Genomic DNA, 27090 nt, shown 5'->3' with positions numbered 1-27090 from the left:
CCATACAAAACTGTTAGGCGTTAGAAACTAATAATTCTATATCCAGCATAATATAGAATGCTGGTAGTCAAAGACAATATGGGGACTAACCCTAAGTTATAAGCCTGAGAGTAACACTGAATAATTTTCCCCAAAAAACCACCACCCATCCTGTGCACTGATAAAGCAATGAACATGTGGTTAAAAAAAAGTTTAATTATGTAGTTTGTGTGTCTGTAGTATTAAGGTTGAATGAGAAATTTTATTCCTGGTATTTCCTAACTTTCAAATGTTTGACTTTATAGTCAAAAACCTATATTCAAATAAGATTGCAGTATCACAGTAGACCATAAACCAACCCAACCTCTGCCAGATTGGTGAGCAAACACAAACCTAGCAGAACGACTTGAGGCTATATGTTAGACAGCCTTCATGTTATACTAATAAGGGAAAGTAAAAAACCATTTTGGTCAACTTAAGAACGAGACCACAAATATTTGAAATGTTCAAGATTTGAAAGTGGTTTAGTAATTCTGTTAAGAGACAGAAGGTGACATTTCAGTTACTGGAAACTGGAGGAAACAGCAGCAGATTCTCAACCACAAGAAAAAAAGGTGTTGGAAGTATTTATTCTGAAATGTCTGACAGTAAATACAGTACTTACTGCAGTAAGCTATGCAGAATACAAATGGCAAATTAATGTACTTACAAAGCTACATTAAAAATAGTAAGATTACAAAATCAAGAACTGAAAAGTTAGGAAATGCCAGAATCATGGCTGCCTGTGAAACCTTAATTCAGCCTCCTTGCACATATATAGTCTTAAATTACATGATCATACACTATTTTTGCCACAACCCTCTTGCCTCATTAGGTGCACAGTAAGGATGTAACGGATTAAAGGGAGATGAGCAGGGGGGACTAGAATACCGCCCACTGCAGCCAGGGGCTGATCCAGCTCACCCAGACTAGCCCCTGCTTGCAGATCCCTGACGCAGGCAGCAGCTGCTTGGGCTGGGGCTGTTCCTGCACCCTAGTTGGAGTAGCTCCTGCCTGCAGGGCACCCAGGCATGCCGCCAGCAGGAGCTGCTCTGGAGGAGCCTCTGTCTGCAGCAGGCAGGGAGCTGCTTCAGCCCCACCAGTTAACCTTAACCAGTAAGACTTACCAGTGAACTGTTTAAACCCTCACATCCCTGGTGTGTACGGGAGGGATGATGCTCACTTAATGAGCAACTATGCAATGTGTTTTCTCCTCATTCTCCAGTGGGTTCCTCCTGGCCTTGTTTACATTTACAGGCAGTCCCCGGGTTACGTACAAGATAGGGACTGTAGGTTTGTTCTTAAGTTGAATCTGTATGTAAGTCGGAACTGGCGTCCAGATTCAGCCGCTGCTGAAACTGATCAGTTTCAACAGCGGCTGAATCTGGACGCCAGTTCTGACTTACATACAGATTCAACTTAAGAACCCCAGGCATCCCCAGGTCAGCTGCTGCTGAAACTGATCAGCGGCTGATTCCAGGAAGCCCGGGGCAGGGGCTTCCTGTAGTCAGCCACTGGTCAGTTTCAGCAGCCGCTGACTTGGGGACGCCTGGGGCAGAGCAGCTGGGGTGCTGCTGGGTTGGTCCAGTAGCGCCGCCGCTCCTCGGTGCTACTGGACCAACCCAGCAGCACCCAAGCTGCTCTGCCCCAGGCGTCCTGATTGAGCCGCTGCTGAATCTGACCAGCAGTGGCTGAATCAGGACGCCTGGGGCAGAACAGCTGGGGTGCTGCCCGGTTGGTCCAGTAGCGCCCAGAGCGGCGCTACGGGACCAACTGGCAGCGCCCCAGCTGCTGTACCACAGGTGTCTGGAGCAAAGCCACGGAGCACGGGGGCAGCGGGACAGCCCAGATGCGCTGTGGCTGTCCGCTGCCCGCATGCTCCGCGGCTTTGCTCTGCTTTGCCCCCCCCCCCCCCCCGTCCTCCTGGTCTGCAGACCAGGGGGACGGGGACGGGGGGGGTGCAAAGCAGAGCCAAGCAGAGCCAAGCCGCGGAGCGCGCGATCAGCTGACAGCCCAGACGCTCTGGGCTGTCAGCTGGCCGGGCGCTCCGCGGCTTGGCTCTGCTTTGCCCCCCCCCCCCCCCCGGTCTGCAGACCAGGTGGAGATGGGGGGGCAAAGCAGAGCCAAGCCTCGGAGCGCGTGGGCAGCGGACAGCCCTGTCCGCTGCCCATGTGTTCCGCCGCTTTGCTTCCTCTCCCTGGTCTGCTGGAGACCAGGGAGAGGAACCCCGTTCGTAACTGCGGATCCGACATAAGTCGGATCCGCGTAACTCGGGGACTGCCTGTAGAGCAGTTTGAGCAATAAAGACAGAATTAATTCCATCTTAGGCTTAATATGGTGGTTTCATAAACATTCATGAATGAATTTAGACACCTCTGTGAAATTGAAGGGGTATTATTCCTATTTGACAGGGAATTGAGACACTTTTTATTTTAATGTTGTATCTATTAATTTTAGGTGTCCAAGTTGAGACACTCAAACCAGATTTTCTGAATGCTTGGCATTACATAGCATTTTGTATGTTCAAAGCATCACTCTGATTGGCTCCAATTGCAGCTGCTGAATGTTCTGCACCTCACACCATAGGGCCTCAGGGCAGAAATCCAGAAAACTGAGGTAATGACGTGTGCAAAGTTTGGTTTAAGTAACTCGACCAGCAGGGGCAGGGATAGAATCCAGTTCTTCAGGGTACCATTCATTTAGCTTAAAACCATGAGAGCATCCTTTCTCTACCTGAAATCCCTTAAGTTGTTCACTACAGAACACCTTCAAACTTCTGGAACAAATTCATTAAAGAATATATTAATCTCCAGAGTAGTCCATCTTGTGCATTGAATGAGGCAGGTTGCTGTGGTGAAAAAACTATCTTCGATTACACGATCACATCCTATTATGTGCACAATGGAAGGTGAATTTAAAATTGTGCAGGTCACCTTAATTCTGGCATTTCCTAACATTTGAGTGCTGACTTTACACTGACACTTGCATGGTTAGAACATTCAAGTCCACTTCAGATATTTCAGCTTCTTGAGCTAAGAGAATAGGAGATAGGAGTACGAGGCTATCCAATGGGGGACCAGCACTGGAGAGGAATGAGACACTTTACCATCTGTGAAACCTGCTATTTGTGTCAATAGCATAGGAATAGTGAGACTTGGGAATTGTGGATTCCATTCCAGACTCTTGAAGAGTATATACCATAGTGGGCACAGACTTTTCTTTGCGTTTCCTTGAACTTTGTTCCTTCCTGCCTCATCCCCTCCTACTTGCACTGTCTTACATCTTCCTTGCCTCTACTTTCTCATCCTAGTCCCATTTTTCCTTACTTCACTGGTCCTAGGCTATTCACTCAGCTTATCAAAACCAGTTCCCCACCTCAACTCATCCATTTTGTCTCATTTTCTTTCATCTGAAGATAACACTTCACAATATTTAGAAGCCCCCTGCCCAACAAAGGCTACAAAACTAAAAGGACTACTAGGAGCCTGTACACTCTGTTCACTACGCTCGCTTACCCCCCTCTCTCTGGCCACTTTCGCCTTGCTAAGACAGCCTGTTGATGCTGATGATACTGATAATGTGATGCCATCATTCTGTTGGTTGGCAGGAACATTTCTGTCATCCAGCAGAAAACACTATATAGAGAGGGAGAGGGGGGACAGACAACACAAGGCCTTCTCAATTAGGAATGTGAACAGGTAACTGGTTAACTGCTGCCTGGGAGCAGCCCCCCTGCCCAGGGCCCACCGTAGGCAGGCTGCTCCAGCCCTGTGGGGCCAGGGACTTCAGTCCAGTGGGTTTGGGGGCTGATCCAGCTGGGCTGGAGAGATCCCCCCACCCCCACCGCTCTCAGGATCCCAGTTAAAATCCTGTTTAAATCAGTTATGTCCCTATTCTCAAGTAGAGCGCACAAAAACTTCACAGTAAGTTTAGCCAGGAATGCTAACCATTGTAATGCTTAAAGCAACCATTTCCATATGATCATTAGTCAGAATTTTCCAGAATATTAGTTTTACCCATTACAGAGAATGTATCATGGTCTTGAACTTGTACATTATTTTTATGCACCTGCCCCCTCCCCCCCAAAAACAAAATACATAATTAAACATTTCTCCCTTCTATAATATCCCATTGTGCTCTGCTTGCTTAGCCACAATTCTGGGACACCAATCAATATTGGTTATAGACATGGTGAGTTACTTAAAGATAAAAGCTTCTGATTAATGCTTTAAATATAAAGAAAATGTGCACAAAGTGCAACAGCATTTGAGATGTGAAATCATTTTTAACAGTGAGAAGTTAAGCATGAAGAAGTCAGGAAATTCAGCAGTAAACTGGGTCATGTTGAATATTAACACAGGATGTGTCGCATGACCCAATTTACTGCTGAATTTCCTGATTTCTCTATTTTCTTACCCTTAATATTAACCATTCCAATGTTTGCAAAGAGGCACTTTCACGGCTCTAAGATCCAATCTCATCCCTGTCCAATTCTATCAGTCTTCCAGACTCCCATCTCTAACAATGTTAAGGACAAGAAACTGAAACTTAACTAACTGGACAGATTTCTGTAATAGCATAATAAAGACACACATTAATTAGGATGCTTAAGTCAACAGCATGGCAGACCCATTTGATCAGATTCCATAAAAGTAAGTAAAACAGAGTTTGTCTTCCCACTGAGGGGGGAAACGCATGGAATGAAAATCAGAGAATAAATCTATTAAGTTACCATGAACGGCTGTTTAACTTTGCAGTAAACAACCTGAATTCTGCAGCAAAATCCTTGGTTTACTGGAAATTCTGGTTCAGTTCCAAGTAATTAAAAATGACAGGGAAGATACTTTAATATAAAAATGAATGCAATCAATACATTGCGCTGTATTGACATTAAAACTTTAGTACAGCGTAAAATGAAGTGGAGCTAATATTACATTCTAGAGACTTGTATTGGCAGCATTGCAAAAGTTATCAGGAGGAAACGGGAGATTATGGCTACTAGGTGGGGAGCTTTTGGGATTTTGGGCACTAGGGAAAGCCTGGGAAGTAGTTTGAGGTTGTGGCCTCAGGCCAGCGATTAAGGGGCCATGAACAGGAGGTGATGCATTTCTTCCCACCCTGTATGGGTGATATTAGAGGTATTGAAAGAGACACTGGGATTCTGAATCTGGTTTAAAAGCCTGTCGGTCCCCAAATGGAATCAAAAGAAGTTTTGCTATTGTCCATTCTTCAGATGCCAGTTTCAGCAGTCGTTAACAGCCACTCCTTCTTTAATTCAATAGCCATAACTACATCTAGTAAATGATGGATAAACTGGATATTTCTGCTTAGATTACTGGCACTGAAGTACTAATTTTGCATCCAGGTTCTCATGAAATTTCAGAGGAGGGTGATCCAGTGATATAGGAGAAGCAGTTTTAGATGCTGTTTCACTCGGTTTGCAAACTGATGAAGACAGTACTGCATTGCTTTTCTTTGGTTCTTTCTTTAAAATTTCTTTGAAATTATAAAAGCTAGAAATGTACTTTAAAAAACCTATTAACTTGGAATCTGTTTCTCATGCAAATTGTGTCCAGCTTACATGAGGCTTTGGTCCGATACTCACAAGCTGTATCTACAGAAGTGATGACACCTGCTTAGAAAAACTTCCTACTTGCCAAGGGAAGTGGATTTTCAGGCTCTGTCCATGCTTAGATACTTAAAACGATTACAAGATAGGGGAAGCAAAATGTTTCTCTTAGAACCATTGCTGCTCACTTCAAGTGGATAGCCAGAATATAAGCAAAGAAAGGCACCTGACCTCATAGTGGTATGCAAAAGCATGTTGCTCCAAAGTGATTAAAAAAATTATATGCAATCAACAGAAGGTATAATAAACACTTGAGACAAGCCTATTTTTTTCAAGTAGGCTTCCCTCTTGAAAGGTAAGACAGGACGAGGTTAATTATAGAATCCTAAAACGGAAGGGATCTCGAGGTCATTGAGTCCAGTCCCCTACCCTCCTGTCAGGACCAAACACTGTCACTCTGGATCATCCCTGACAGGTGTCTGTCTAACCTGCTCTTAAATATCTCCAGTGATGGAGTTCCACAACCCCCCTAGGCAATTTATTCCAGTGTTTAACCACCCTGACAGGAAGTTTTTCCTGATGTCCAACCTAAACCTCCCTTGCTGCAATATAAGCCCATTGCTTCTTGTCCTATCCTCAGAGGCCAAGGAGAACAAATTTTCTCCCTCCTCCTTATAACACCCTTTTAGATACTCGAAAACCGCTCTCATGTTCCCTCTCAGTCTTCTCTTTTCTAGACTAAACAAGCTCAGTTCTATCAGTCTTCCCTCATAGGTCATGTTTTCTAGACATTTAATCATTTTTGTTACTCTTCTCTGGACCTTCTCCAATTTCTCCACATCTTTCTTGATTTGTGATGCCCAGAACTGGAGACATTACTCCAACTGAGGCCTAATTAGCGCAGAGTAGAGTGGAAGAATGACTTCTTGTGTCTTGCTCACAATACTCCCATTTATGTTAACCTAAAAATGATTGAGAACCCTCTGGAAAACAATGTAGTTATAATAAAACAATCTCTCTTACAAGAGCCAAGAGGCTGAAAAGAGTGGAAATAATGGGATTCTACAACCATCACAGGAGTTGACATCTGTGATTAGAGAAAGAAACAGTAAATGCTCCTTATCATATCTCATAGGCAGCCTTCGATGGGGGTCCAGGAACAGCATCATACCTTTACCCGGCAGCTGTTGGGAAAATAGGTAGCATATCACATAAGCCATTACCCCAGCCAATGCGGATCTGCCAGGCTCTGTCCTGTTCATGTAGGCCCTGGCAGCAAGTAGCATCTTACCTTCAATTACTTCTGAAACAGCTTTTTGTAAATGCATTGCTTTTTGACTACTTCAGGATTACTGATGATTGTTCTCATATATCACAAAATCTACTCCATCAAGATACTGATTGTGTTATTTCTTTTTTTAGTGCCTTCGCCAACAAACGTTGTAATAGAATCTTTGAACTTCGTAACTAGATTGCGCTGGGATTACATGAGCATGCCTTCAATCCCTCACTTTATCGTGGAAATCAAACCTTATGAGTGAGTGTCTGTGTCGTGCATTATGCCTATACTTTATTTTCTTTAAAATAGGGATTTAATTGGCTAATTGGTTAACCAGTATGACTCACCCTTAACAGGTGCCGCTTACCAGTTCCTGTTAACCAGTAGGTCCCACTCCAGAAAGGGGCCAGCCAGCTGGAGCAGCCCCTGTCCTTAGCAGGCCTGGCCCAGCTCCCCCACCACAGGTTACATACCAGCTCCCTGGGAGAGGGGCCTGTGAGGGCCTCTGCTTCTAGGAAGCTAGCTGCAAAGTCTGTAGTGAAGCCTCCCCAGGAGCAGGACCAGAAGCCCAGGGTGGGTTTGCTTATTTCAACTTTATACTGCAGTGCACACAGTGCATGTAATAGCTAGGGGTATGTCTACACTACCCCGCTATTTCGAACTAGGTGTACCATGAGGTGTACCGGTAGTTCGGAATAGGAAGCCTAGCTCGAACTACCTAGTTTGTGCCCCGTGTAGCCGCGCTGCACGGGGTTCGAACCAGCGGGGTTTTAAAAATGGCGGCTCCCCACTTATGCAAATGAAGCCCGGGAAATTCAAATCCCGGGCTTCGTTTGCAAGTGCGGTATGCCTACATTACCCTCCTAGTTCGAACTAGGAGGGTAGTGTAGACATATCCTAGGATTCTTAGCTGTATCATGGTTACATTTTTTAATTATTTTTACATCTCTACTTTAAAAGCATTCATGTAGTGATTCCTTTCATTTTGCTAAATCACCAGGAAAGTTTTATTTCTACACAGTGAAATCATGCAGTCCCTATGGAATTCAGTATGTGTATAAATGAAGACAGAATTTCTCCATTCTGACATCTGTTTTGTAAAAGACTGTAAAATAACCTTAATTACTCTTCAATCTGTTTTACAGGTTAGGGAAATATAAGACAGTCAGCACCTGCGTGAAAACAATAAAACATTATTGTGACCTCTCTAATGAAATAGAAGAACCCAGTCAGTCTTACTGGGCTAGAGTTAAAGCTTTAATTGAGTCTGAAGAGTCTGAGTTTGTTGAGACTAAAGAATTTGTCCTGCGACGGGATGGTAAGTTTAAATGTAAACATACATTTTATATCCAGAAACGTGATTTGAATGAATTCAAGTGAATTCATAGCATTTCTTCTACATTAAAAGATGACTATAAAAACCTTTCTGGTGCAATACTGTATATTTGGTTCAGAATATCATAGTAATAACTTGGGGCTGGGATGAACATACAGGTTGCTTACTAGCATTCTTTACTTGTATGGCCCATTCACGAATATCTAAGCGCCTTTCCAAATATTTAATGAGAAATGGTGCTGGTAATGGACTCACTAGCATACTTTCCTTATTTTGCACCCCTGATGTGCTGTCTTACAATGCTAGACAAAGTTATCCCTGTTCGTTGTGCCTTCGGTTATCCACTTGCTGATCAACCAAAATGATTACCTGGAAGTCCACTGTAGTATGACTGCATAGCATAATGTCCTGTGTTTAAAGTTTTAAGCATTGTAGTACAGTAAAACTCCAATTGTCCGGCACTCCCGATAGTCCGGCACCAACTGGAACTCGGAAGTGCTCCGGCCAGGCGGACAATTGGAGCTGCTGTGAGCCCCATGGGTGCTCCCGGCGAGGAAAGGGAAGGGGAGAAGAGGGAAAGGGGATTATACCCCTATGATGGGTCTTCCGGGACCTGCACTGCAACCGACTGTGGGTTGGGGGGTGGCCGGGGAATGGCGGGGCGAGGAGCGACCCTTTGCCATTTTGCAGGAAGGCGACAGAAGCCTCGCGCCATCGCCGAGAGTTTCCAGGAGGGGAGTGGACTCCGCACCCTCCAGACTGTAGTTCTGTAGTTCTCACCGAGCAGGGGAGTGAGGGGCGGCGTTGTGGGCCCGACCCAGCAGCACTCCAGCTGCTCTGCAGCTTCCCCAAGTCCGCCGCTCGTCAGTTTCAGCAGCAGCGGACTTGGAGAAGCAGCGCGGAGCAGAGCAGCTGGGGTGCTGCTGGGCGCCGAACGGGGGTGGGGACGGCACTGTGGGACCAACCTGGCAGCGCTCCAGCTGCTCTGCCCTGCGCCGCTTCCCCAAGTCTGCTGCTGCTGAAACTGACTAGTGGCGGTCTTGGGGAAGCTGCAGAGCAGCTGGGGTGCTGCCGGGTTGGTCCCGCAGTACTGCCCCTCACTCGCCTGCTTGGCGTTAACTACAGTACTGCAGTCTCGGGGGTGGGGAGCCCGCTCCCCTCCCAGAAACTCGGCGGCAGCGCGGGGCTTCCCCCGCCTTCCTGCAAAACGGCGGAGGGTTTGCCCCTCACCGCACCATTCCCGGACACAGTGCAGGTCCCGGCAGACCCATCACAGCCCCCCGCTGGAGTACGTCCCAATACTCCGGCATATCCGATAATCTGGCACCACCTGAACTCCTCTAGCCCACCAGCCTGGCTCTGCTGCCCCCAGCTCCACACATGACAGCAGCTGCTCCTGGGGCTCTCTAACCTCCACTCACAGCCCCTGCAGGCTGCTGCTGACCAGACTTGCTCCGCTCCGTGCCCCCCCCCTCCGCCCGCCTGTTCTCAACCTTTGCAGCTGGGGCTCTCAGGTCTAGCAACATCTGTCATCCTGCCAGACCAGGGAGTTCCAGACCAGAGAGGTTCAACCTGTAATAGCATTTCATTTAGCTTTACAGCAAAAAAGAGAGTGTGTCTGCAAGGCCCTTGGTCCGTGTCCAATGCCCAATCTGACATAAATTGGTACTATTTTTTATAAGCAACTTCTTATCCTATTACCATGGTAATTACTGAGATTGCTTATTGTCCTAGCTTGTTTTTCTTTCCAAATTTAATAATCTTGATTTTTATGTGGTGGTTGTAGATCCTGCATAATATTTGAGTGAGATTTCATCAAGCAATAGTCCTATATTTTGTGATTTAGACTCATGTATACATCATTTGCTTTGCTTTGTTTTTCTGTTTTCTGTCAAGGGCAGAATTTTAAGGGGTGGGTGTGTGTGTGTGTGTGTGTGTGTGTGTGTGTGTGTGTGTGTGTGTGTGTGTGTGTGTGTGTGTGTGTAATATATATATGGGAAGTTACACTGGATTTGCTAAAATCAGGGACAAGCAATGGGCAGCCCTGGGCCACAACTGGTGCTCTGATACATTTTATTTGGCCTGCTAACCAGGGGGTGTAACCATAGATTACCTAGGCTTTCCCGTGGTAGTACCCAGTAGGGTTACCAGGTAGACACCCCACAAAATACCAGACACACTTGATCGTGGGCGGGGGGAGGGAAGGAGGAGGGACGAGATGGGCTGTCCGGGAGGAAGGGAGGGGTGGGCATCAGAGCTGGGGGATATCGGGGGCTGGGAGGGCTGGACAGGAGGGGTGGGGCGGGAAGCAGAGCTGATGGGCGGAGAGGGGGTGCAGCCACTGGCTGTAGCCGGAGTCCAACAGGCCGCGCCCCCGGCAGGCATTCCCTCTAGTTGCTAATAGAAGCGGGGTGGGGGGAGTAGCTGGGAGTGCCGGCTGCTGCCCCCACTCTCCCCGCCGGGCTTTTGCACGTGACCACAGGGCTCCCAGCGGCAATCGCAGCCCACCTCCCAGTTGCTCTCCCACCCCTGCCAGGCTTCTGTCTGGCGCCCAGCCAGAATTTCAGAAAATACCGGACATTGCACATGTCCAGTATTTTCTGAATTTTTCTACCGGACTGTCCAGTAGAAAACTGGACACCTGGCAGCCCTAGTGCCCAGGCCTACCTAATTCTGAACCTGAGAAGGCAGCTCTTCCAGTGTCCAGAGGAAAGGGACAAGAGGCTCTGCCATCATGGAGCCAGAAGATGGCTATCAGGATGGAGCTCTTTCCACCACCTAGAGAAGGGTGTTCCCCAGGACCTGGTGGAGTTAGCCAGGAGGTTGCAGCTCTCCAGTTTTGGTGGGGTTGCTCCCTTCCTGGTGGGCACAGAGCCTAATTTATTTTGCAGAGCCCAGAACTGTGGTATCAGTGCAGGACTTGTTGCTCTGGCACATGTTCTCACAGCAACAGCCAAGTGAGCTGCCCTCCAGATAACAAGAGCTGCTGGTTTTTGGACCACAACAGCTTTGTTTTCTGCTTCATCCGGAAGCCTCTTAATAAAAATGGCCTGCCAAAAGATTTTTAGTGGCTTTTCTGGCCCTTGATTACATTTAAATTGTTGTCTCCTGTCATTTTTGTATCTGTGCAAACCAACTCTTGAATAAACAGTTTTTTTGTTCTTGTTTTGATTTAAAAATGGCTTGCTCCAGTTTAATTTACTAGTTGATATAGCTACATTGAAATAAAAAGCCGTCCTTTAACCAAAATAGGCCTATTTACACATTCTTCACATCTGTTCACTTGCCATGTTCTTTTTCTGTTCAGTACTTTAATTTTTGCCCACTTGACACTTTTTCAAACAACTATATGCTTACATTTTTCTATTAAATTTTATAAGCCACTTGGCAGACCTCACTGATACTAACCATTCTTGCTAGGTTTGTGCCTAGCCTAAAGTATATTCCTTTAACCAAGACTCAGTTCCTCTGCAGCATCCCTCCCATTAGGTGTGTAATCGTTTTCATTATTTTGGTATGTCTTCGGAAGTAATTTTTTCCTCTTGAAAATAAACCATGAATGCTGTTATCTGTTAGCCCCACATTTGTCGTTGAATTCCGGTTCAGAATTCTTCAGCCTAATAATGAAGGTACACGTTTGTTTCAGGAAAAATAGGAGCACCTACTCTGAATGTTTCAATTGAGACAAATGAAATCAAGGTTGAGATTCACCACCCATATCGGAAACTACCTCCCACTGTCAGAAGAAAGAAAGACTTCACCTACACGGTGTTTTTGCGGTCCAGTGAAGATCCGGTATGTTTTAAATTGAAAGTTTCAGATCATACCTCTGAAATTGAAAGTTTTAGATCATACCTCTCGAGGTCCCATCCAGTTCTAGTATTCCATGATTCTATACCTTTTGGCCTTTTAAAAAAACAAATACATAGCTTTAGAAAGGGGATAGAGTAACAAATAAGTTTTTATTACTTTAAATTACACACACATCCAAGGGATACTGAGAAATATCTTTAATGTAAACATTGCTAATACACAAGTGAATCCTTGAAATGTTGATTTGTGGAACCTCAATCACAGCCCTGTCTTTTGAGTATTCATTGTAGTAATTTTTAATCACGTGGTCACATGCCGTTATTTTTATAGGGCCCCTGTTTTACTAAATGTGCCTTTCACACCTAATCCATTTAGGTTTTTCTTGTCCCTCACTGTGGTGTTTGAGCACCTTATATTGAATGGAAGGAGTTGTTCAGTATTTGCTTTTATCCACCTAATTAAATGTCTTGTCCACTATCTCACTTACTATATTCCACTTATCCTGCCCAAATAATGAGTCACTACATTATGGATTCAAAGTTTATCTGTTAATTTATATTAATTTTACTGCATGACAATGATATGTAGAATGTGATTCCATATAAGGCTTGACCCAAATTTTCTTTATTGCATTGAGTTACTTCATTCACTGGATATTATCCAGTCTGCTCTGTATGCTCAGTGAATCAGCCATCCTGGGCAGTGTTCCCTCTACATTTTCCATTCTTGAGCGGGTGAAATTTCTTATGTGCAACACTGATATTAAGGTAGTGTGTGGATGTACACCACCAGTACAAACAAATCAACTTAGATATAAATATATATATTAAACAGTCCATAGGGTGGAAGAAAATATATTAAAACAAGGGATAATTAACAAGGAGCAATGCTTATGATGTTTATTTAACATGAAAACAAATAAAGAAAATTAACACTACACGTGGAGTACATGTATTATCATCCTTTCTACCAGCTCAAGTTAGTAAACATATTGCATATTATCCACACATACCTTAGCTTTAAAATGATGAACGAATCTGAGTCAACTATAAATAGTCATGCTCTCCTTGCAAATATTAATACACTATTTACTGACACCCAAAAGGAGAGTAGAAGGCATTCACTCAAGCTCATATAGTTTCTTTGGGGAATTTAAGATCCATGCTGTACAAATACAAGTGAAACAGAAACCTGTGAAAATAGATACAAATTCTCCTGGTTTGAAACTTTTACTTTGTCTGTCACCAACTCAAAGAGTAAAAGCCCCAGAGCAAATTAACACATGGCTTCAGAATTTGTTGATTGATCCAGGTTTCAAAGAGCTTGCAGATAAGGTTTGATCTTACAAAACAATTAGCATCACACCTACTACTTGTTACTTCTGACGCTCAAGAACCGGAACTCTACCAGATAGCAAAGATCTGGTCTTAATGCCATGCAGTTTATCTTGTATTAATTAGTAACACAGGATATAAAAAAATAATTAAGCTAGTTTTAGATATCTGAAACACTCCAAAAAATCCATTAGAATCTTTTTATTTCTTTCTTACCGTAAGCCATTAACACCTGTGTAAACTTTGTTTAAAATGTAATCATGCAAATGTCCTGGCACACGCATGCACCTTGCTTTCCTCCCCTCTAATCCAGACAGACAGAGGGTCTCATTCACTCCCATCTGGACTGCAACAAGTGAGTCAGGGCACCCCAAACAAACTCTCCTCTTCCCCCCCCCTCCCCTCCGACACAGATGCCAGCACCTACCCATCCCTGTGTAATCTGCTCCCCCCGGCCCAGCCAGGAGCTGGGATAAAATCCTGCTTTTCAGACCTGAAGGCACCAGCAGCCTAGCTGGGAATCAGGAAAGCACAAACAAACTCTCCACCTTCACCTCACCCATCCCATATTTCCCCACATAATCCATACAATCTGTTTCCCCTCCACTTCTCCTTCCCAGCCTAGAAGGCTTGAGGAGAATGCTGGGTTTCTGCTTCTACCTCTGCCAGCCCGGAAACAGGACTTCCCCCAAACCTGACTTTCCCTAACCACTTACTACCTCCCTCCTCCTCATCTCCCCAAATTCCCCGACCCTACAACTCTCCTCCCCCACCACTTACTCCCTCCTTATCTCTCCTCCCTACCTGCTCCCTGAGCTCCTCTGTTTGTAGCAGTTAGCTGCTGCTCAGCCAGAGGGCTCCTCCCCCAGTCAGTCTGCTGAGCTCCCTGCAAGGGAGCTCTGAGCCTCAAGGTGGGGCTCATTAAACAGCTGGGCAGCTACGCAGTTTACAAGGAACATCGCTTCTTGGGGGAGATGTTTTAGTGCGATTCAAAAAAAAATGCCCATATTAGATTGGAGGATTTTAAATTATCTAAACTTTACTTTACTTTGTGTACACATTCTTAACTTCAAAATCAATGCAGATTTTCACCAGATAGTTTGAAGGTACAGATCCTATTTAGGGGCCACCTCTGTGGAAGATTTTAAAATTTATATTCCTGCGAACAAGGCCACTAGAGCAATTCACTAGAACAGTTTTGGATTTCCAAGATGTTGCTCTTTTGCTCAGTAAGGATGGTGGATGAGTCCTTAGGAGAGAGATCAAGAAAAAAGTACACAGACATGTTTCATTATAGGATAAAATTTTCATAAGCCCTTAAGTCTCATTTTTAAGTATCTTAGGGGCATAGGTGGCATTTGAACATAGATGGGATTTCTGAACCTAAGTCATTTAGATGCTCTGGAAATTTTACCTGTAGGCGCTGTGGTCTAATAGGGCAGCACTGCACGGAGCCTAGGGTCAGCTGGGGTCTCCAGCAGAGACCGGTTCTCACGGCGCTGCCCCGTTGAAATGCCTGGGATCAGCTGGAGTCTCATTATTGTGCAATTAATTTTTGTTAATACTACTAGAAGTTAGGGTTGTTGGCTTGCAAATAACTGTTAGCAGAGATGCACAGCTGTTTCAGTGCACAGATCTGTAGCAGTAACAGGTCTGATCCCTAGCATTTTAAGTTCTAGCATTAAGGTGGCAATGCTGTCTTTACATGTTGAGTCAATATTATAAATTCAGATTAAGGCCCTAATCTAACTTTTTACATTTCTTTCAGATCAAAGAGTTTCAAACAGACCTATGTAAGAAGAATACATGTAGCATATACATTCCACTCATTTCTATGAGGTCCACTTACTGTGTGTCAGCTAAAGGACATTCGTCAATGGTTTCAGATAGAGGATTTTCCCAATCAAATGAAAGTTGCATTCATGTTACTTTTACCCAGCCACGAGGTAATTTATAAAAGTCTAATCCACTTTTCTGAAGACTCTGCCCTGCCTGTCGTTATCTACTTGATTGGTTCCATAATTTGTTCGAGTTGCAGCTAGACTTGTGTAATTAGGAAATAATGAATCATTATATTAGTTGTTCGAAGACAAACTTTGGAATTGCACAAATGCTAGTGGAAATTTATAACCAGTAAAATGTGTAGACCTTTCTGAATTTAAGATAACCATAAGCTTATGATAAAGATATAAAGCAAGTCTCTCTATTATTATTATTTATTTATTTATTTATTTATTTACCTCTTGAACTTGTTTGGTTTACTTAAAAATGGGGGAGGCTGGCTAAACTTCTTTACTGTGTGTTCCATAATACCTACATATTGCATGTGAGTTAAGGAGAGTTTGCAAATTCTTAGTCTTAATTTAGTTTTTATTAAAAATTCCCATTAATAACAGACCCTGGTGAAATCTGATAGCATGGTATTTTTGTTCATTTCTATGCTGTGCTCTGCCTTGCATTTGGTAGAATGGATAGGGTAATCAAAACTCCCTGAAACCAATTTGAGAACCTCTGGGCTATTGTGAGGAGCTCGATTGATTTTCCGGGGCTGTTACCCACAATTTACACTTTTAAAATCAGTCTTAATAACTTTAGCAGCCCAAACAGTGGATTAGTTATATGTGTCTTACACCACTTAAGATCCTATTAAAGCAGAGGTTCTCCAACTGGGGACATCTTGCAGGTGGTCCGCGGCTCGAGCTCAGTCCACACCTCCTACCCTGCCAGCAGGGAGCCCGCACTGATGCTCCAACCTTGCAGTCCTCCCATGAGGTTGTAGTGCCAGCACCAACTTCCTTCCTGGCTGGGTACTGAGCTCATGCCACAGATCATTTGCATCCTCCCTTGCTCCTGCATCCTCCCTCCTTGCCAGATACCCTACGCCCCCTTCCTCCACCCGCTCCTGCAGCCTCCCCACTGGCCATACTCTGCACCCACCCTTGTTTTTGCATCCTCCCTCCAGACCACACACTGCCCTCTCCCTTGCTCCTGCCCCCTCACCTCGGCCAGACACTACTCCCAGCCTGTTCCTGCAACCTACCTGCCACTCAGATCATGCATCCTCACCCCTTTCTATACCCTACCCCTGCCCAGATCCTGTACCCTCATTCCTATCCCACTCACCGGCAGTTTTGTCCTGCACGCTGAACCCCTCATTTTGGCCCCATCCCAAAGCGTAGGGGGTCCACAAAATCCGCTAACCCCAGAAGAGTTACTCTGGACTGTGGTAAGCCCTGAACCTCAGTCCTTTTTGTCCCCCGGCGATTGAAGCACCAGGAGAGTGAGTTTTCTTAGTTGGGGGTCACAACAGTGAGGGTTGGGGATTTTGGAGGTTTTTTTTTTTTTTTTTTTTTTTTTTTTTTTTTTTTTTGCATCTTACTTGCGTGGTCCCTGACTAATTTTTCCCCCCCCCGAGTCAATAGCCCCAGACCCAAAAAAGGTCCCCCGCCCTCTTGTAATAAAGACAATGTTGAAACCTTTTGTGTTAGACACAGTATTTTACTTTATTTTAAAATAGTTTTGTAAACTAACATGGGAAAGTTTAAAACATTTACAGGCAGTCCCCGACTTACGCGGATCTGACTTATGTCGGATCCGCACTTACGAACGGGGCTTTCTCGCCCCGGAGGTCGGGGCGAGAAAGCCCCGTTCGTAAGCTGCTCCGGTGCCCCTGGTCTGCTGGAGACCATCTCCAGCAGACCAGGGGCACCGGGCGGGTTCCCGCGCTTCTGAGGCTTTGCCAGAGCAAAGCCTCAGAAGCGCGGGGAACCGCCGCTGCTGCCGCTTCAGTCTGGGTGCCTGTGGTCTGCTAGGGACCGTCCCCAGCAGACCACAGGCACCCACACTGAAGCCGCAGCCATGGCGGGGTCCCGCGCCTCTGAGGCTTTGCCAGAGCAAAGCCTCAGAGGCGCGGCATCCCGCTGCCGCTGCGGCTCTGCTCCCCGTGTCCCTGGTCTGCTTGGGGGGGGAGGGGGCACAGCTAGTGTGCTCTCCCCCCCCCCCCCCAGCAGACCAGGCTTTTGTTTTGGACTCTGGGGCAGAGCAGCTGGGGCGCTGCCGATTGGTCCTGCAGCGCCGCTCTGGGCACTACTGGACCAACCCGGCAGCACCCCAGCTGCTCTGCCCCAGGTCCTGATTCAGCCGCTGCTGGTCAGTTTCAGCAGCGGCTGAATCAGGATGCCTGGGGCAGAGCAGCTGGGGTGCTGCTGGGTTGGTCCAGTAGCACCGAGGAGCGGTGCTACTGGAGCAACCCAGCAGCACCCCAGCTGCTCTGCCCCAGGCGTCCCGATTCAGCCGCTGCTGAAACTGACCAGCGCTGACTACAGGAAGCCCCAGGCAGAGTTGCTCTGCTCCGGGCTTCCTGGAATCAGCTGCTGATCAGTTTCAGCAGCAGCTGACTTGGGGACGCCTGGGGTTCTTAATGTAAGTCAGATTCTGTATGTAAGTCAGAACTAGCGGTCAGTTTCAGCAGTGTCTGAATCTGGACGCCAGTTCCGACTTACATACAGATTCAACTTAAGAACAAACCTACAGTCCCTATCTTGTACGTAACCCGGGGACTGCCTGTAATCTGTTTAAAAATTTCGATTAATATTTCTTTTCTTACTGGTTGAATTAAACTGTTCTCCCTAGCTACAGCACAAACAAAATGGCTCAGGTGTAATTGTATAGTTAACGACAAGTTTCCATTAGCAGCATGTGGTCCATGGAAAAGTTTACATTGAGCCAGACGGGACGTGGGCCAAAAAATTTGAGAACTACTGCACTAGAGAGCCTTTCCTATTCCATATTTCTCTTTACAATGTAAGCAGTAAGCTTCAACCCCAGAAACATCTTTGTGCACACATTCAGGCTGAAAGTAAAGGAAAATCTTAGACTAAATAAAAGAGCCTTTTTCTCCCAGCTGGTTATTGGATGCATTGTATTGTGCTTTATCTGAGGCTTAGAGCTTGGTAACCGAAATGTGTTATAAATGAATGGAGTGGGAACTGCCCTTTTCAACTTCCTTTTGTGCCTTTGAGAACATCCCCCAGACTTTCTTCCAGCAACCCTTAATATATCGAGGAACTCCCTATTGGAGGACCAATAGGATTTTCTTTATCTCATGAATATTATAAATTGTATCTTCTTGTGATCTAAAATTGATATGTGAATAATGGGATCCTGTCCTAAGGTGACCACCGGCAGGGTACACCCTTATGTCCCTGCAGGTCACCTCATGCCTTGGTAGTTGCCTTTTGGGCACTTGCACTTCCTGTTTTTCCTAGGGGCTAACTGCCTGTATTTGCCATCACATGGTTAGGGTGTCCCCTTCCTAGGATGCCCTCTTGCTGCAACCTGTGATATGACTAGTGCACCAGCCTTAGTTTTCCCCTTTCTCCTGGAGTCCCTAGTAATGCTACATAAGTTTTCAGGATATAAATAGCCCTTTTCAGGACTAGTTCATGACAAAAAGTCTCAGTTGTAATCCAGAATTCTCCAGCACAGTCAAAACAGCACATTTCAATCTTTCAAGTTCCAACAGTCCATTTATGTACCAAGTATACCTGTGGCATCTCATAATGCTACAGTATTCTCACCTTGCTTAGAATCCCAGGTACAGCTCTGGTGTGTCCCACTATGCCTCACTCCAACCCCTTTACTTGGGGTACTTCATCTTGTTTCCTCCTCAGGTATGGTTTTATCCCTTTCCAGGACTATTCTGTGTTTCTCTAGACTTCATCCCTCTCTGCCTCAATACTCGAGTTGAGAGAACCAGCGGGTATCTCCCTTTGCTTCTCTGGGCCTTCATCCCTCTCTGGCCTGGAAAAACTTACATGACAATCCCCTCCCTCTGGCCTTTCTGCTTTCACCAGACTGTTCTGGTTTCACTGCTGAACTAGGGAACTTTTCAGTGTTCCCTTCTTTACATGCATCCTCTCTCTGAAGCTTTCCACCCAGCTTTGCTCTTCTTCTGATCCTTCTCTTAACTCTTCAGTTCTAAATTCTCTTGTCTTTGAGATTCTCTCATTCATAATTCCTGGGACAGTCCCATCCTCATTACTCCATATGAGGGCACACCTAAACTGGAATGGGAAAGCTAGGCCCAAGTCTGTTTAAGGGGCCAAATATACTATTACTTGTGTAATCAATAGTTCTATAATTCTCCTGTTTTGGAGCACTTGGGTGTGTTGTGTTTTTTTTTTTTCTTTTTTAAATCAAGTTATTTATCTACAGTGAATCTTTCTAAGGAAGAGCAAAAAAAAGCCACAGTTTAGTCATGTACTTCCTCGTCCTCTTCAAAATTAAAGGAAACATGATCCCAAAAAAACCCTACTGCAATTTCTAAAGAATTCTCATGGACTAAGCCATATGTTTTAATATTAATATACACTCAAATGTGAAAACCCTAATTCATGGACTTAATCACTCTAAAAATTGTGTGCCATTTCTAAGACTTTTGTGAACGTCAAAATAACATCCTGGATTGCAAACCTCTCATTATATTTTGCTCTAATTTTCTAGACTTCAAAATGATTATAATTGGTGTTGCTGTTGTCTTTGCCGTTGGACTTATTTTGGCAATGTATTGCCTTTGCAAACAACTAAAGAAGAGAAAAATTGAACTACCCAAGTCATTGGTAAGTTCGCAAAACTGTTCAGTAGAACCATCTGGTTAGTCAACTATTGTATAGCACCTTTTAATATCGAACGAGCTTCGTCTTACAGCCAGTATTTTTATTGAAATACATAGTGGGCAACATGTAGGAGAAAACAATCAGTAAACAAAATTTCATACCAGATAGCCACAATGTTAACTAATTAAATAGCTTTTGTCGCTATGTATAAATTCTTAAATTAAATGACTTTGCACTTGTCTCATCCTAAATATGCTCTGGATTTACACACCTGTAGCCTTTTTACTGTAGCTCAATGCTTTGAATTTCCTTTATTAGGACTTTTTCCTTTCTAAATGAGTTAATTTCAGTAGGCCAGGTTCAAGTATTTAGTTTCCATTCTTAAAACCTTAATTTACGTCTTAATTGCACTTTTCCTTGTGTTACTGGACAGGCCTATACGATGGGAAGAGTAGTGCTTATGTTTTTGTCATGGGAGCTACAAACTACTTGTTTTAATTGCTAAATTATTTTTTTAAGTCAGAGTCGTGTTTTATAAGGAACCTTTAGACTTAGTCAGGAAATCTATCCGGTGATATTAAACAACCTCTGCTTCTAACCTTTTTTCCTTCAAGTTACTTCCTTGTTTTGTGACTAGAGAAATAGGTAAGTATATGAGTATGTCTGCACTGCAATTAGACCCCTGCGGCTGGTCTGTGCCGGGTGACTCGGTCTAAAGAGCCTGGGCTCTAGCATCATGTGAATGAGGAAGAGTTCTGGAGCTCAGTTTGCAGCCTGAGCCCTCACATCTACACCACAGTTTGACATCCATTCACCCCAAGCCCTGTGAGCCCAAGTCTGCTGGCATAGGCCAACAGCAGGTATCTAGCTGCAATGTAGACATAACTCTGTGTGCACGCCAAGGCTTATTTTGTTCAAAAACTAACTGAAGAAAAGTCTGTTCCACTGTCAATTACAAAAGCCTAAGCTCTAAGAATCTCTGTGTTACTAAACAAAGTCTCTATCGTCATAATATCCACTGCTAATATAACACTAATGTCAAGGCAGCATAACACAACACTGAAAACTCAAAGTAAGTCAAGATTAGATTAGATGGATGATAATGGTCCCTTCTGGCCTGAACATCTGTTAACACCTGTAACAGGGCAGGCCTCACCACCAAGAGTGCTCCCTACTGGTCATTCAGGGAATTAGCATTTTTTTGGTGCTGGAGCACCTCCTTCTAGCTGATGTCTCACCCGCTGTTACTGGTTGTTCTCCACTACTCTAGGTCAGGGCTCACATCTCTCCCAGACTGTGGCACCCTCCTACCGGGGTACTGCCCTACCGTAGTGGCCCCCACACTCTGGAGTCCTGCCCCCTGGGGACCCTCAATTCCCCTATGCCCACCTTGCCTCAGTGACCCGCTGCCAGTCTTCATCTAGCTCCTGCCACAGGGGCAAACTGCAGTCTGAAATGGCCACTCATCATTGGCAAAGCGATGGATGCTTTTGCCTATCCTGGCTGCCTCTCCGCAGCCCTACTACTCTGAGGCCTTGCTTCAGGTTCTGCAGCCTAAGAGCTTGCCTGGCCAGTCTTTCCCCAGCCCAGCTCTGCTCTAAATCAAGAAGCCTCTAGCTTCCCTGGCAACTAGGTCCCTCCTGCTCCCCAGTCAGAGCAACAATGTCTCTCCCTTCCTCCCTCCTGGAGCCCTTATTTATACAGCCCACAGCTGGGCCCTAATTGGCTGCTGTCTGCTGCAGATGCTTGCTCCATGACTCCATCCCTCACTCAGGGGTGGGTTTTAACCCTTTAAAGGGCCAGTGCGGGGTAGACGCCCCGTCTCACTACCACCATGATTAAGGTTCTCTTCTTCACTCATCGGCACATTCTACTGTTAGAAAAAAATTGCAGAGTTCTTTGCTTGTATGATAAAATGTTGGAAGCTGTAGTATAGCTGTTTTACCTATCACAAATTTACCTTTTGTTCTTTGTTGCTAACAGCTTTTATAGAATATCCTTTCAGTTTAATTCCTGTAGTTCATATTCAGGCTTATATATGGAATTTTCTCTTTACCCACCAATTAAAAGAGCTGTTGGAGTTGGATTTGTAGCTACTTCAAGGAACTAAATACATGTCAAAGCATAAAATTATTTTAGGAGTAAAGAGAGGAGCTTTGTGGTTCTTATTTCTGCGTAGTGTATATCTAGATCTTAACATCCAGTGCCTGAAAGGAGTTAACTGTAATTTGATTCCAGAAGTTGAGTTGAGTCTATGTTCACTCCAGGACCACGATACTTTTGACATGTTGTACCTTTAGTTATTTTGTGTCCTAGAAGTAGCAATCTAAGATTCTTTTCTCTATCCTTCACTCTGGTACAATACATTTGGGATTAACCGCAGCAGTTCATAAATACTTTGATGTACATGAACACTCCTATCTCTTGTGCCTCTCTTCACATATTTTATGTGACTGTCCTTTAGCAACTTTTTACCCAGTGGCCACTTTCAGAACACTTAGAACGTGCATGTGCAAAACAAACAACAAAAATCCTTGAACACCTATTTCCAAAGAAATGGCAAATGTTTATTGCTGCCAGAAAGGCAGCAGGGTTCATGACAGTTTAACATTACATTATTTTCTTCAGTTTCTAGTCCCAAGAAATTAATTTGAGAGCCTTAAAGCACCTCTCAATTCATTGTTTTCAGAAAGTTAAAAATCAGACAAAGCACAGGTGCTCTTCTTGTGGATTAATTTTCAAGGAGAAATACCACTTTCTGGCTCAGAACAGGTGCTTAGCAGTATGTGAGAAGGGCCTGAAAGGTTAACATACCTAAACAAAATAAAGGGGATGCTTTTAGGGCTCTGCTGTTGTTGGTAAAACTGAGACTGTTTACCTATGGAACTTAGTGGCACTGCTATGCTGCTTTGAGATTTACTATGTAGCTGCTCTTTGCCTGCAGAAGAGAGCTCTCCTGCAGTCATAATTAAGCCACTTCCAATAATCAGCATTAGCTAAATTGACAGGAGGTCCTCTCCTGCCCACATAGCGCTGTCCATATCAACACTTTGCCAAGGAAATGTATGTTGCTCAAGGATGTGGGGGGGTTTTTCACACTCCTGACTGACACAAGTTTTGCTGACAAGTGGTAGGGTAGACAAATCCTAAATAATCTAAAGAAACCAGCTCTCTGCAAGCAAAGTAGCTAGGCTAAAAGTGGGTGAAGGTAAATGGCTAATTTCAGGATTTGACTTCCTTTGTAGGTGAAGCTTGTAAGATTGCTTAAATAACAGGAGTAAGAGGAATTCCCTGCTTTTTTTCCCTTCCTCTTCTCCTTACATACCACTACCTCTTTAATCTGAATGAGGAAGCTTTTTAGATCCCTCACGTGTGGTTGTAGACTTAGCACGTTTGTGGCATCTCGCCTAAAATTCAACAAGTTTGTTGGTGTCAGCTATACACTGATGTCAGCTGCTGACTTCCACTTAACTCCTATTGAATTACTGAAAGGAAATGTAGTTAAATAACCATATGTATTCCTTTAAAGTGCTATTTTGTCTTGCTTCTAAACTTTGATTTAGAGACACAATAAACTAGATTATTACCTTAAACATGTGATTTATGTACAACTAAAAGTACCTCCTCTTTACTCTTAAGGTCACTGTGGTACGAAACCTGAACTCGCACAACATTTTAGAAACAAAACCAGAAGCAAAATATATCTCTGTCATAACCGCATCATCATCCAAGCCTGTATTGTCAGAAAGTGACAAGGTAAACTTGATGGAACAAGTAGACCAAGTTCAAGAAATAGAGACCCCTAATTCTGAAGACTGCAGTGAAGAAACAGACGATGTCATCTTCCAGGAGATATCAAACAAAACAGAAGAGATGTCTATCCAAGAAAGCATTGCTGAAATAACGCCTGATGATGAACAAAGCCCAAAAGTGAAAGAGAATTATTTTCATTCTAATAGTAGCCAAACAGAGTTATGTAGTATTCAGTCAAGCTCAGAGCCATCCAATACTGAGGTGCAACAGTCCAATGTCCTAAAGAGCTGCAGCATGTTTTCTGGTTATGACAAACCTCACGTACTGTTGGATCTCATAGATGCTGATGAAGAGGAATCTGTGATTGCATATAGACATACTGATGAAGGGCCTGAGTCAGGAAGAGAATTATTGAAGACTCAGGGAGTCCCTTTTGGTGTCCACAGCACAGTCGTTTCAAAGTATCAGCATCTTAATGGGATTACCAGTGTGACTTCTTAGAGCAGAATCCTGAAATTGAAGAGAATTCAAATGGAAACTATCATAGGTATGGAGAGCATTTCTCTGAATATAAAGGCTCCAAAAAATGCAAATCGGCTATTAGATTTCCTTTTCAAAATCCCTTCTGCCACTGTGAAAATGGAGTTCTTCCCTTTGTTACTGTGAAGATGTAGCAAGAATATTTAGTCAGATTGCCTCACATTAAATCACATGATGGTTTGCCTTCGACATATTCTTTTAGGCTATTAAAGAAAAATCTTTATATTGAAGGAAGGATTCTCCAGTATCTTCCCAATAGTGTATTGAAGAATCCTCTATACATCATATGTGTTTTGTATGTGACCAAGAACAGATACGATTGGAGCATGTTCTGGAACTAGAAGTGCTTTTGCATGGTGGAGCATAAATGTGTACAACTACACTAATTGCAAAATCATATGCCACTCCTTCAGAATACCCATATTATGTACATTTACATGTTTTTAAACTGTTATCACGTGTGCTTAAGCTTTATCCATATTTTCTATACTGATGCTGTGTTGTGTAATCACATCTTATTTTCTGAAAAAAATATTTAACACTTTTTCTTTTAAAGAATAAAGATAAAAATGCTTAGAAGAAATGTGGATTGCCAAACTTTCCATTGCATTTTGATAGAAAATGTAGTTATTTTTATAAATTGAAAATATTAATTTAATAGCATCTTTTTAATCATCTTGAGAGAACAGATTTTTTGTTGTTGTTGTATATAATTTGGTGTAATTAATTAGATCCCCTGCTGGATCTCTGAAGCATAAAGCTATCAAATTGAAGCTAGAATGTTTAGGTTTTATATCTCAAGTCTTTATTACTATAAAAAAGCTTCTAAAGGCTTGACGATTGCAATCTAAATGTAATGTCCCCTGTAGATCTTATTGTTTTGCCAGAAGCTTTTTAAAAGGGATCCAAATAAAGCAAAAGTCTGGAAATGTATAATTTTGATGCTAACATTCATCTTTATTTCATGGGTGCATTGTGCAGAGCGGCTTTTCTCAAAGAAGGCAGTTGGAGGTGTGTCACGGAGAGGACAGAATTCAAAATGACTGCCCTTAAAGGAATAAGTGCCTTTTTTGGTGGGGAGTTATCAACAAATTTTCCCTGGGGAATGGCCACCCTTGAAAGGGCAACCCTCTTTGTGCGTGTGTGTGTGTGCGCGCGCGTTCAACAGCTTTTCCCTGGGGGCATTTTAATTTTTCCTCAACAAAAAGTGTTCCCTGTTTTTAAAAAAAAAAAAAAAATTGTTCGGTGTTCCTCGGTCTTAAAAAGTTTAAGGAACAATGTGTAGAGATATTTCGTTTGAAATACTCAATCTTTCTACTTTGGAGCAAACTGAATTTTTAATGGGGAACCATTAATAAACGTCACCAAGAACAATAAGTGTAAAGTTATATCTTTCACTGACATGAACACTCGCAATCAAGGAAAACTAGAGTTAATTTCTATAGAAATCGGTGAATTAAAACACACCACTGATGGGGCCCTTGGAAAAAAGGTTGGTCCTGGAGAAATTCTATACCAAAAATTAAAGATTTCTGTGCGCAATATTTTAAAACTCTGCAAGATTCTGCATATTTTATTTCTTAACGTAACACTATACATTCATGCTGGTTTCATTTATTTTGGAAATTCTATTTAAACTACAGTACAATGGAGTGAGACTGGCAGTAGGGAACACTGGAGGAAATCCCTTCTAATAACTAGTATCGACCCTTTACTTCCAGCTATTAGTCAACAAATATATGCATCCAAATGTTCAGTGCTACATCAGACAATTGAAGCAGAAATGAGTGCTGGGGATTCAGATTCAAAATGTATGCTGGCTACTGACCATCTCCAGAAAGGACAGTAACAAATAGTTCTCTGAGCACATTTTGATAGGAAATATTTTTCAGTCCAAAAATTTAGACCAATTCTAATCACTAAAGTACCATAAGTATTTATAAAGCCTTGCTGTCCTTTATACTAACATTCCTTTACACCACTCTGCAATCTAAAGGAGCCTTACAATTATTATACCCATTTTATACTTCTGGAGGAACTCACTAGGTGGGCAGGCTGCTTCGTTCAAGGGGAATGGAGTCTCTTCCACATCTATCTCCTCAAACATCCCAAAGCCCAGCCCCTCCATGCTGCGTGTACTGTAAGTACAGAATGTGTGTGTCTCAGGTCCGACTACCCACCCATGCCTCCATTCCAACATTGATTTTTACTTCTCTAACAGCTACTCTTGAGTGCCCAGGCCAACATGCCTGCACTGCTGAGAGGGATTCATAACCACTCTTGTATCTTCCCTTTACTCCTCCCCCTTCCCCCACCCGTGGCAAGTCATTTTTCTGCAGGGAATCAAAGAAACCTGCAGGGGCCATGAACCCTGCACATGTGCAGTGGCACACAATTCCCTCCGGAGTAAAAGGTATTTCTCTGGTGTCAACTACCATATCTGTATCTTGTGCTTTTTTCCCCTCCTCCCCTTTTCAGCCTACAGGAAAAATAGCTGACTAGTTCACTTATGTGTTTGGGTAAAATCTAAGAAAAAGCCAAGCCCAGAGGTGAATTTGCAATAGGACTGGTCCAGAGACCAGTTAAGTCAATGGAAAGATTTCCATTTGCATGCCTGGGTTCGGATCTCATCCTTAATTCTAAATGAAGTGAAACTTCCGCTCGCTTTCAGTTCTTGCAAGAATGAATTCCACTAGATCCAGCCCCTACAAAGTTCTATTGAGTGCAACCCTCATGTTCCAGTAGAAGATAAGCGATTTGGTTAGAGGGAGAAGTACTCTTGTGTTTCTTGTGCTACTGAGGGCTTCCATAAATCTGGACAAATTTTGAAT

General features: G+C 43.7%; 1 protein-coding gene across 1 annotated transcript in view; it reads left to right on the top strand.

The window, feature by feature from the left end:
* Positions 1-25195, top strand: part of IFNGR1 (interferon gamma receptor 1) — a 34182-nt gene extending 8987 nt beyond the window's left edge. Inside the window, exons 2-7 of the mRNA XM_075924263.2 lie at positions 7010-7124; positions 8012-8184; positions 11849-11997; positions 15118-15295; positions 19854-19969; positions 23606-25195. Of these exons, the coding sequence (XP_075780378.2) occupies positions 7010-7124; positions 8012-8184; positions 11849-11997; positions 15118-15295; positions 19854-19969; positions 23606-24220 (1346 nt within the window). The 3' untranslated portion in view covers positions 24221-25195. The remainder of the gene's footprint in view (positions 1-7009; positions 7125-8011; positions 8185-11848; positions 11998-15117; positions 15296-19853; positions 19970-23605) is intronic.
* The last annotated feature ends 1895 nt before the right edge of the window (positions 25196-27090 follow it).

Source organism: Pelodiscus sinensis, chromosome 3 (assembly GCF_052426305.1).
Source record: "Pelodiscus sinensis isolate ZL-2025 chromosome 3, ASM5242630v1, whole genome shotgun sequence".
NCBI lineage: Eukaryota > Metazoa > Chordata > Testudines > Trionychidae > Pelodiscus > Pelodiscus sinensis.
Note: the sequence above shows the minus strand (reverse complement) of the source record. Positions and strands in the feature narration are given on the sequence as shown.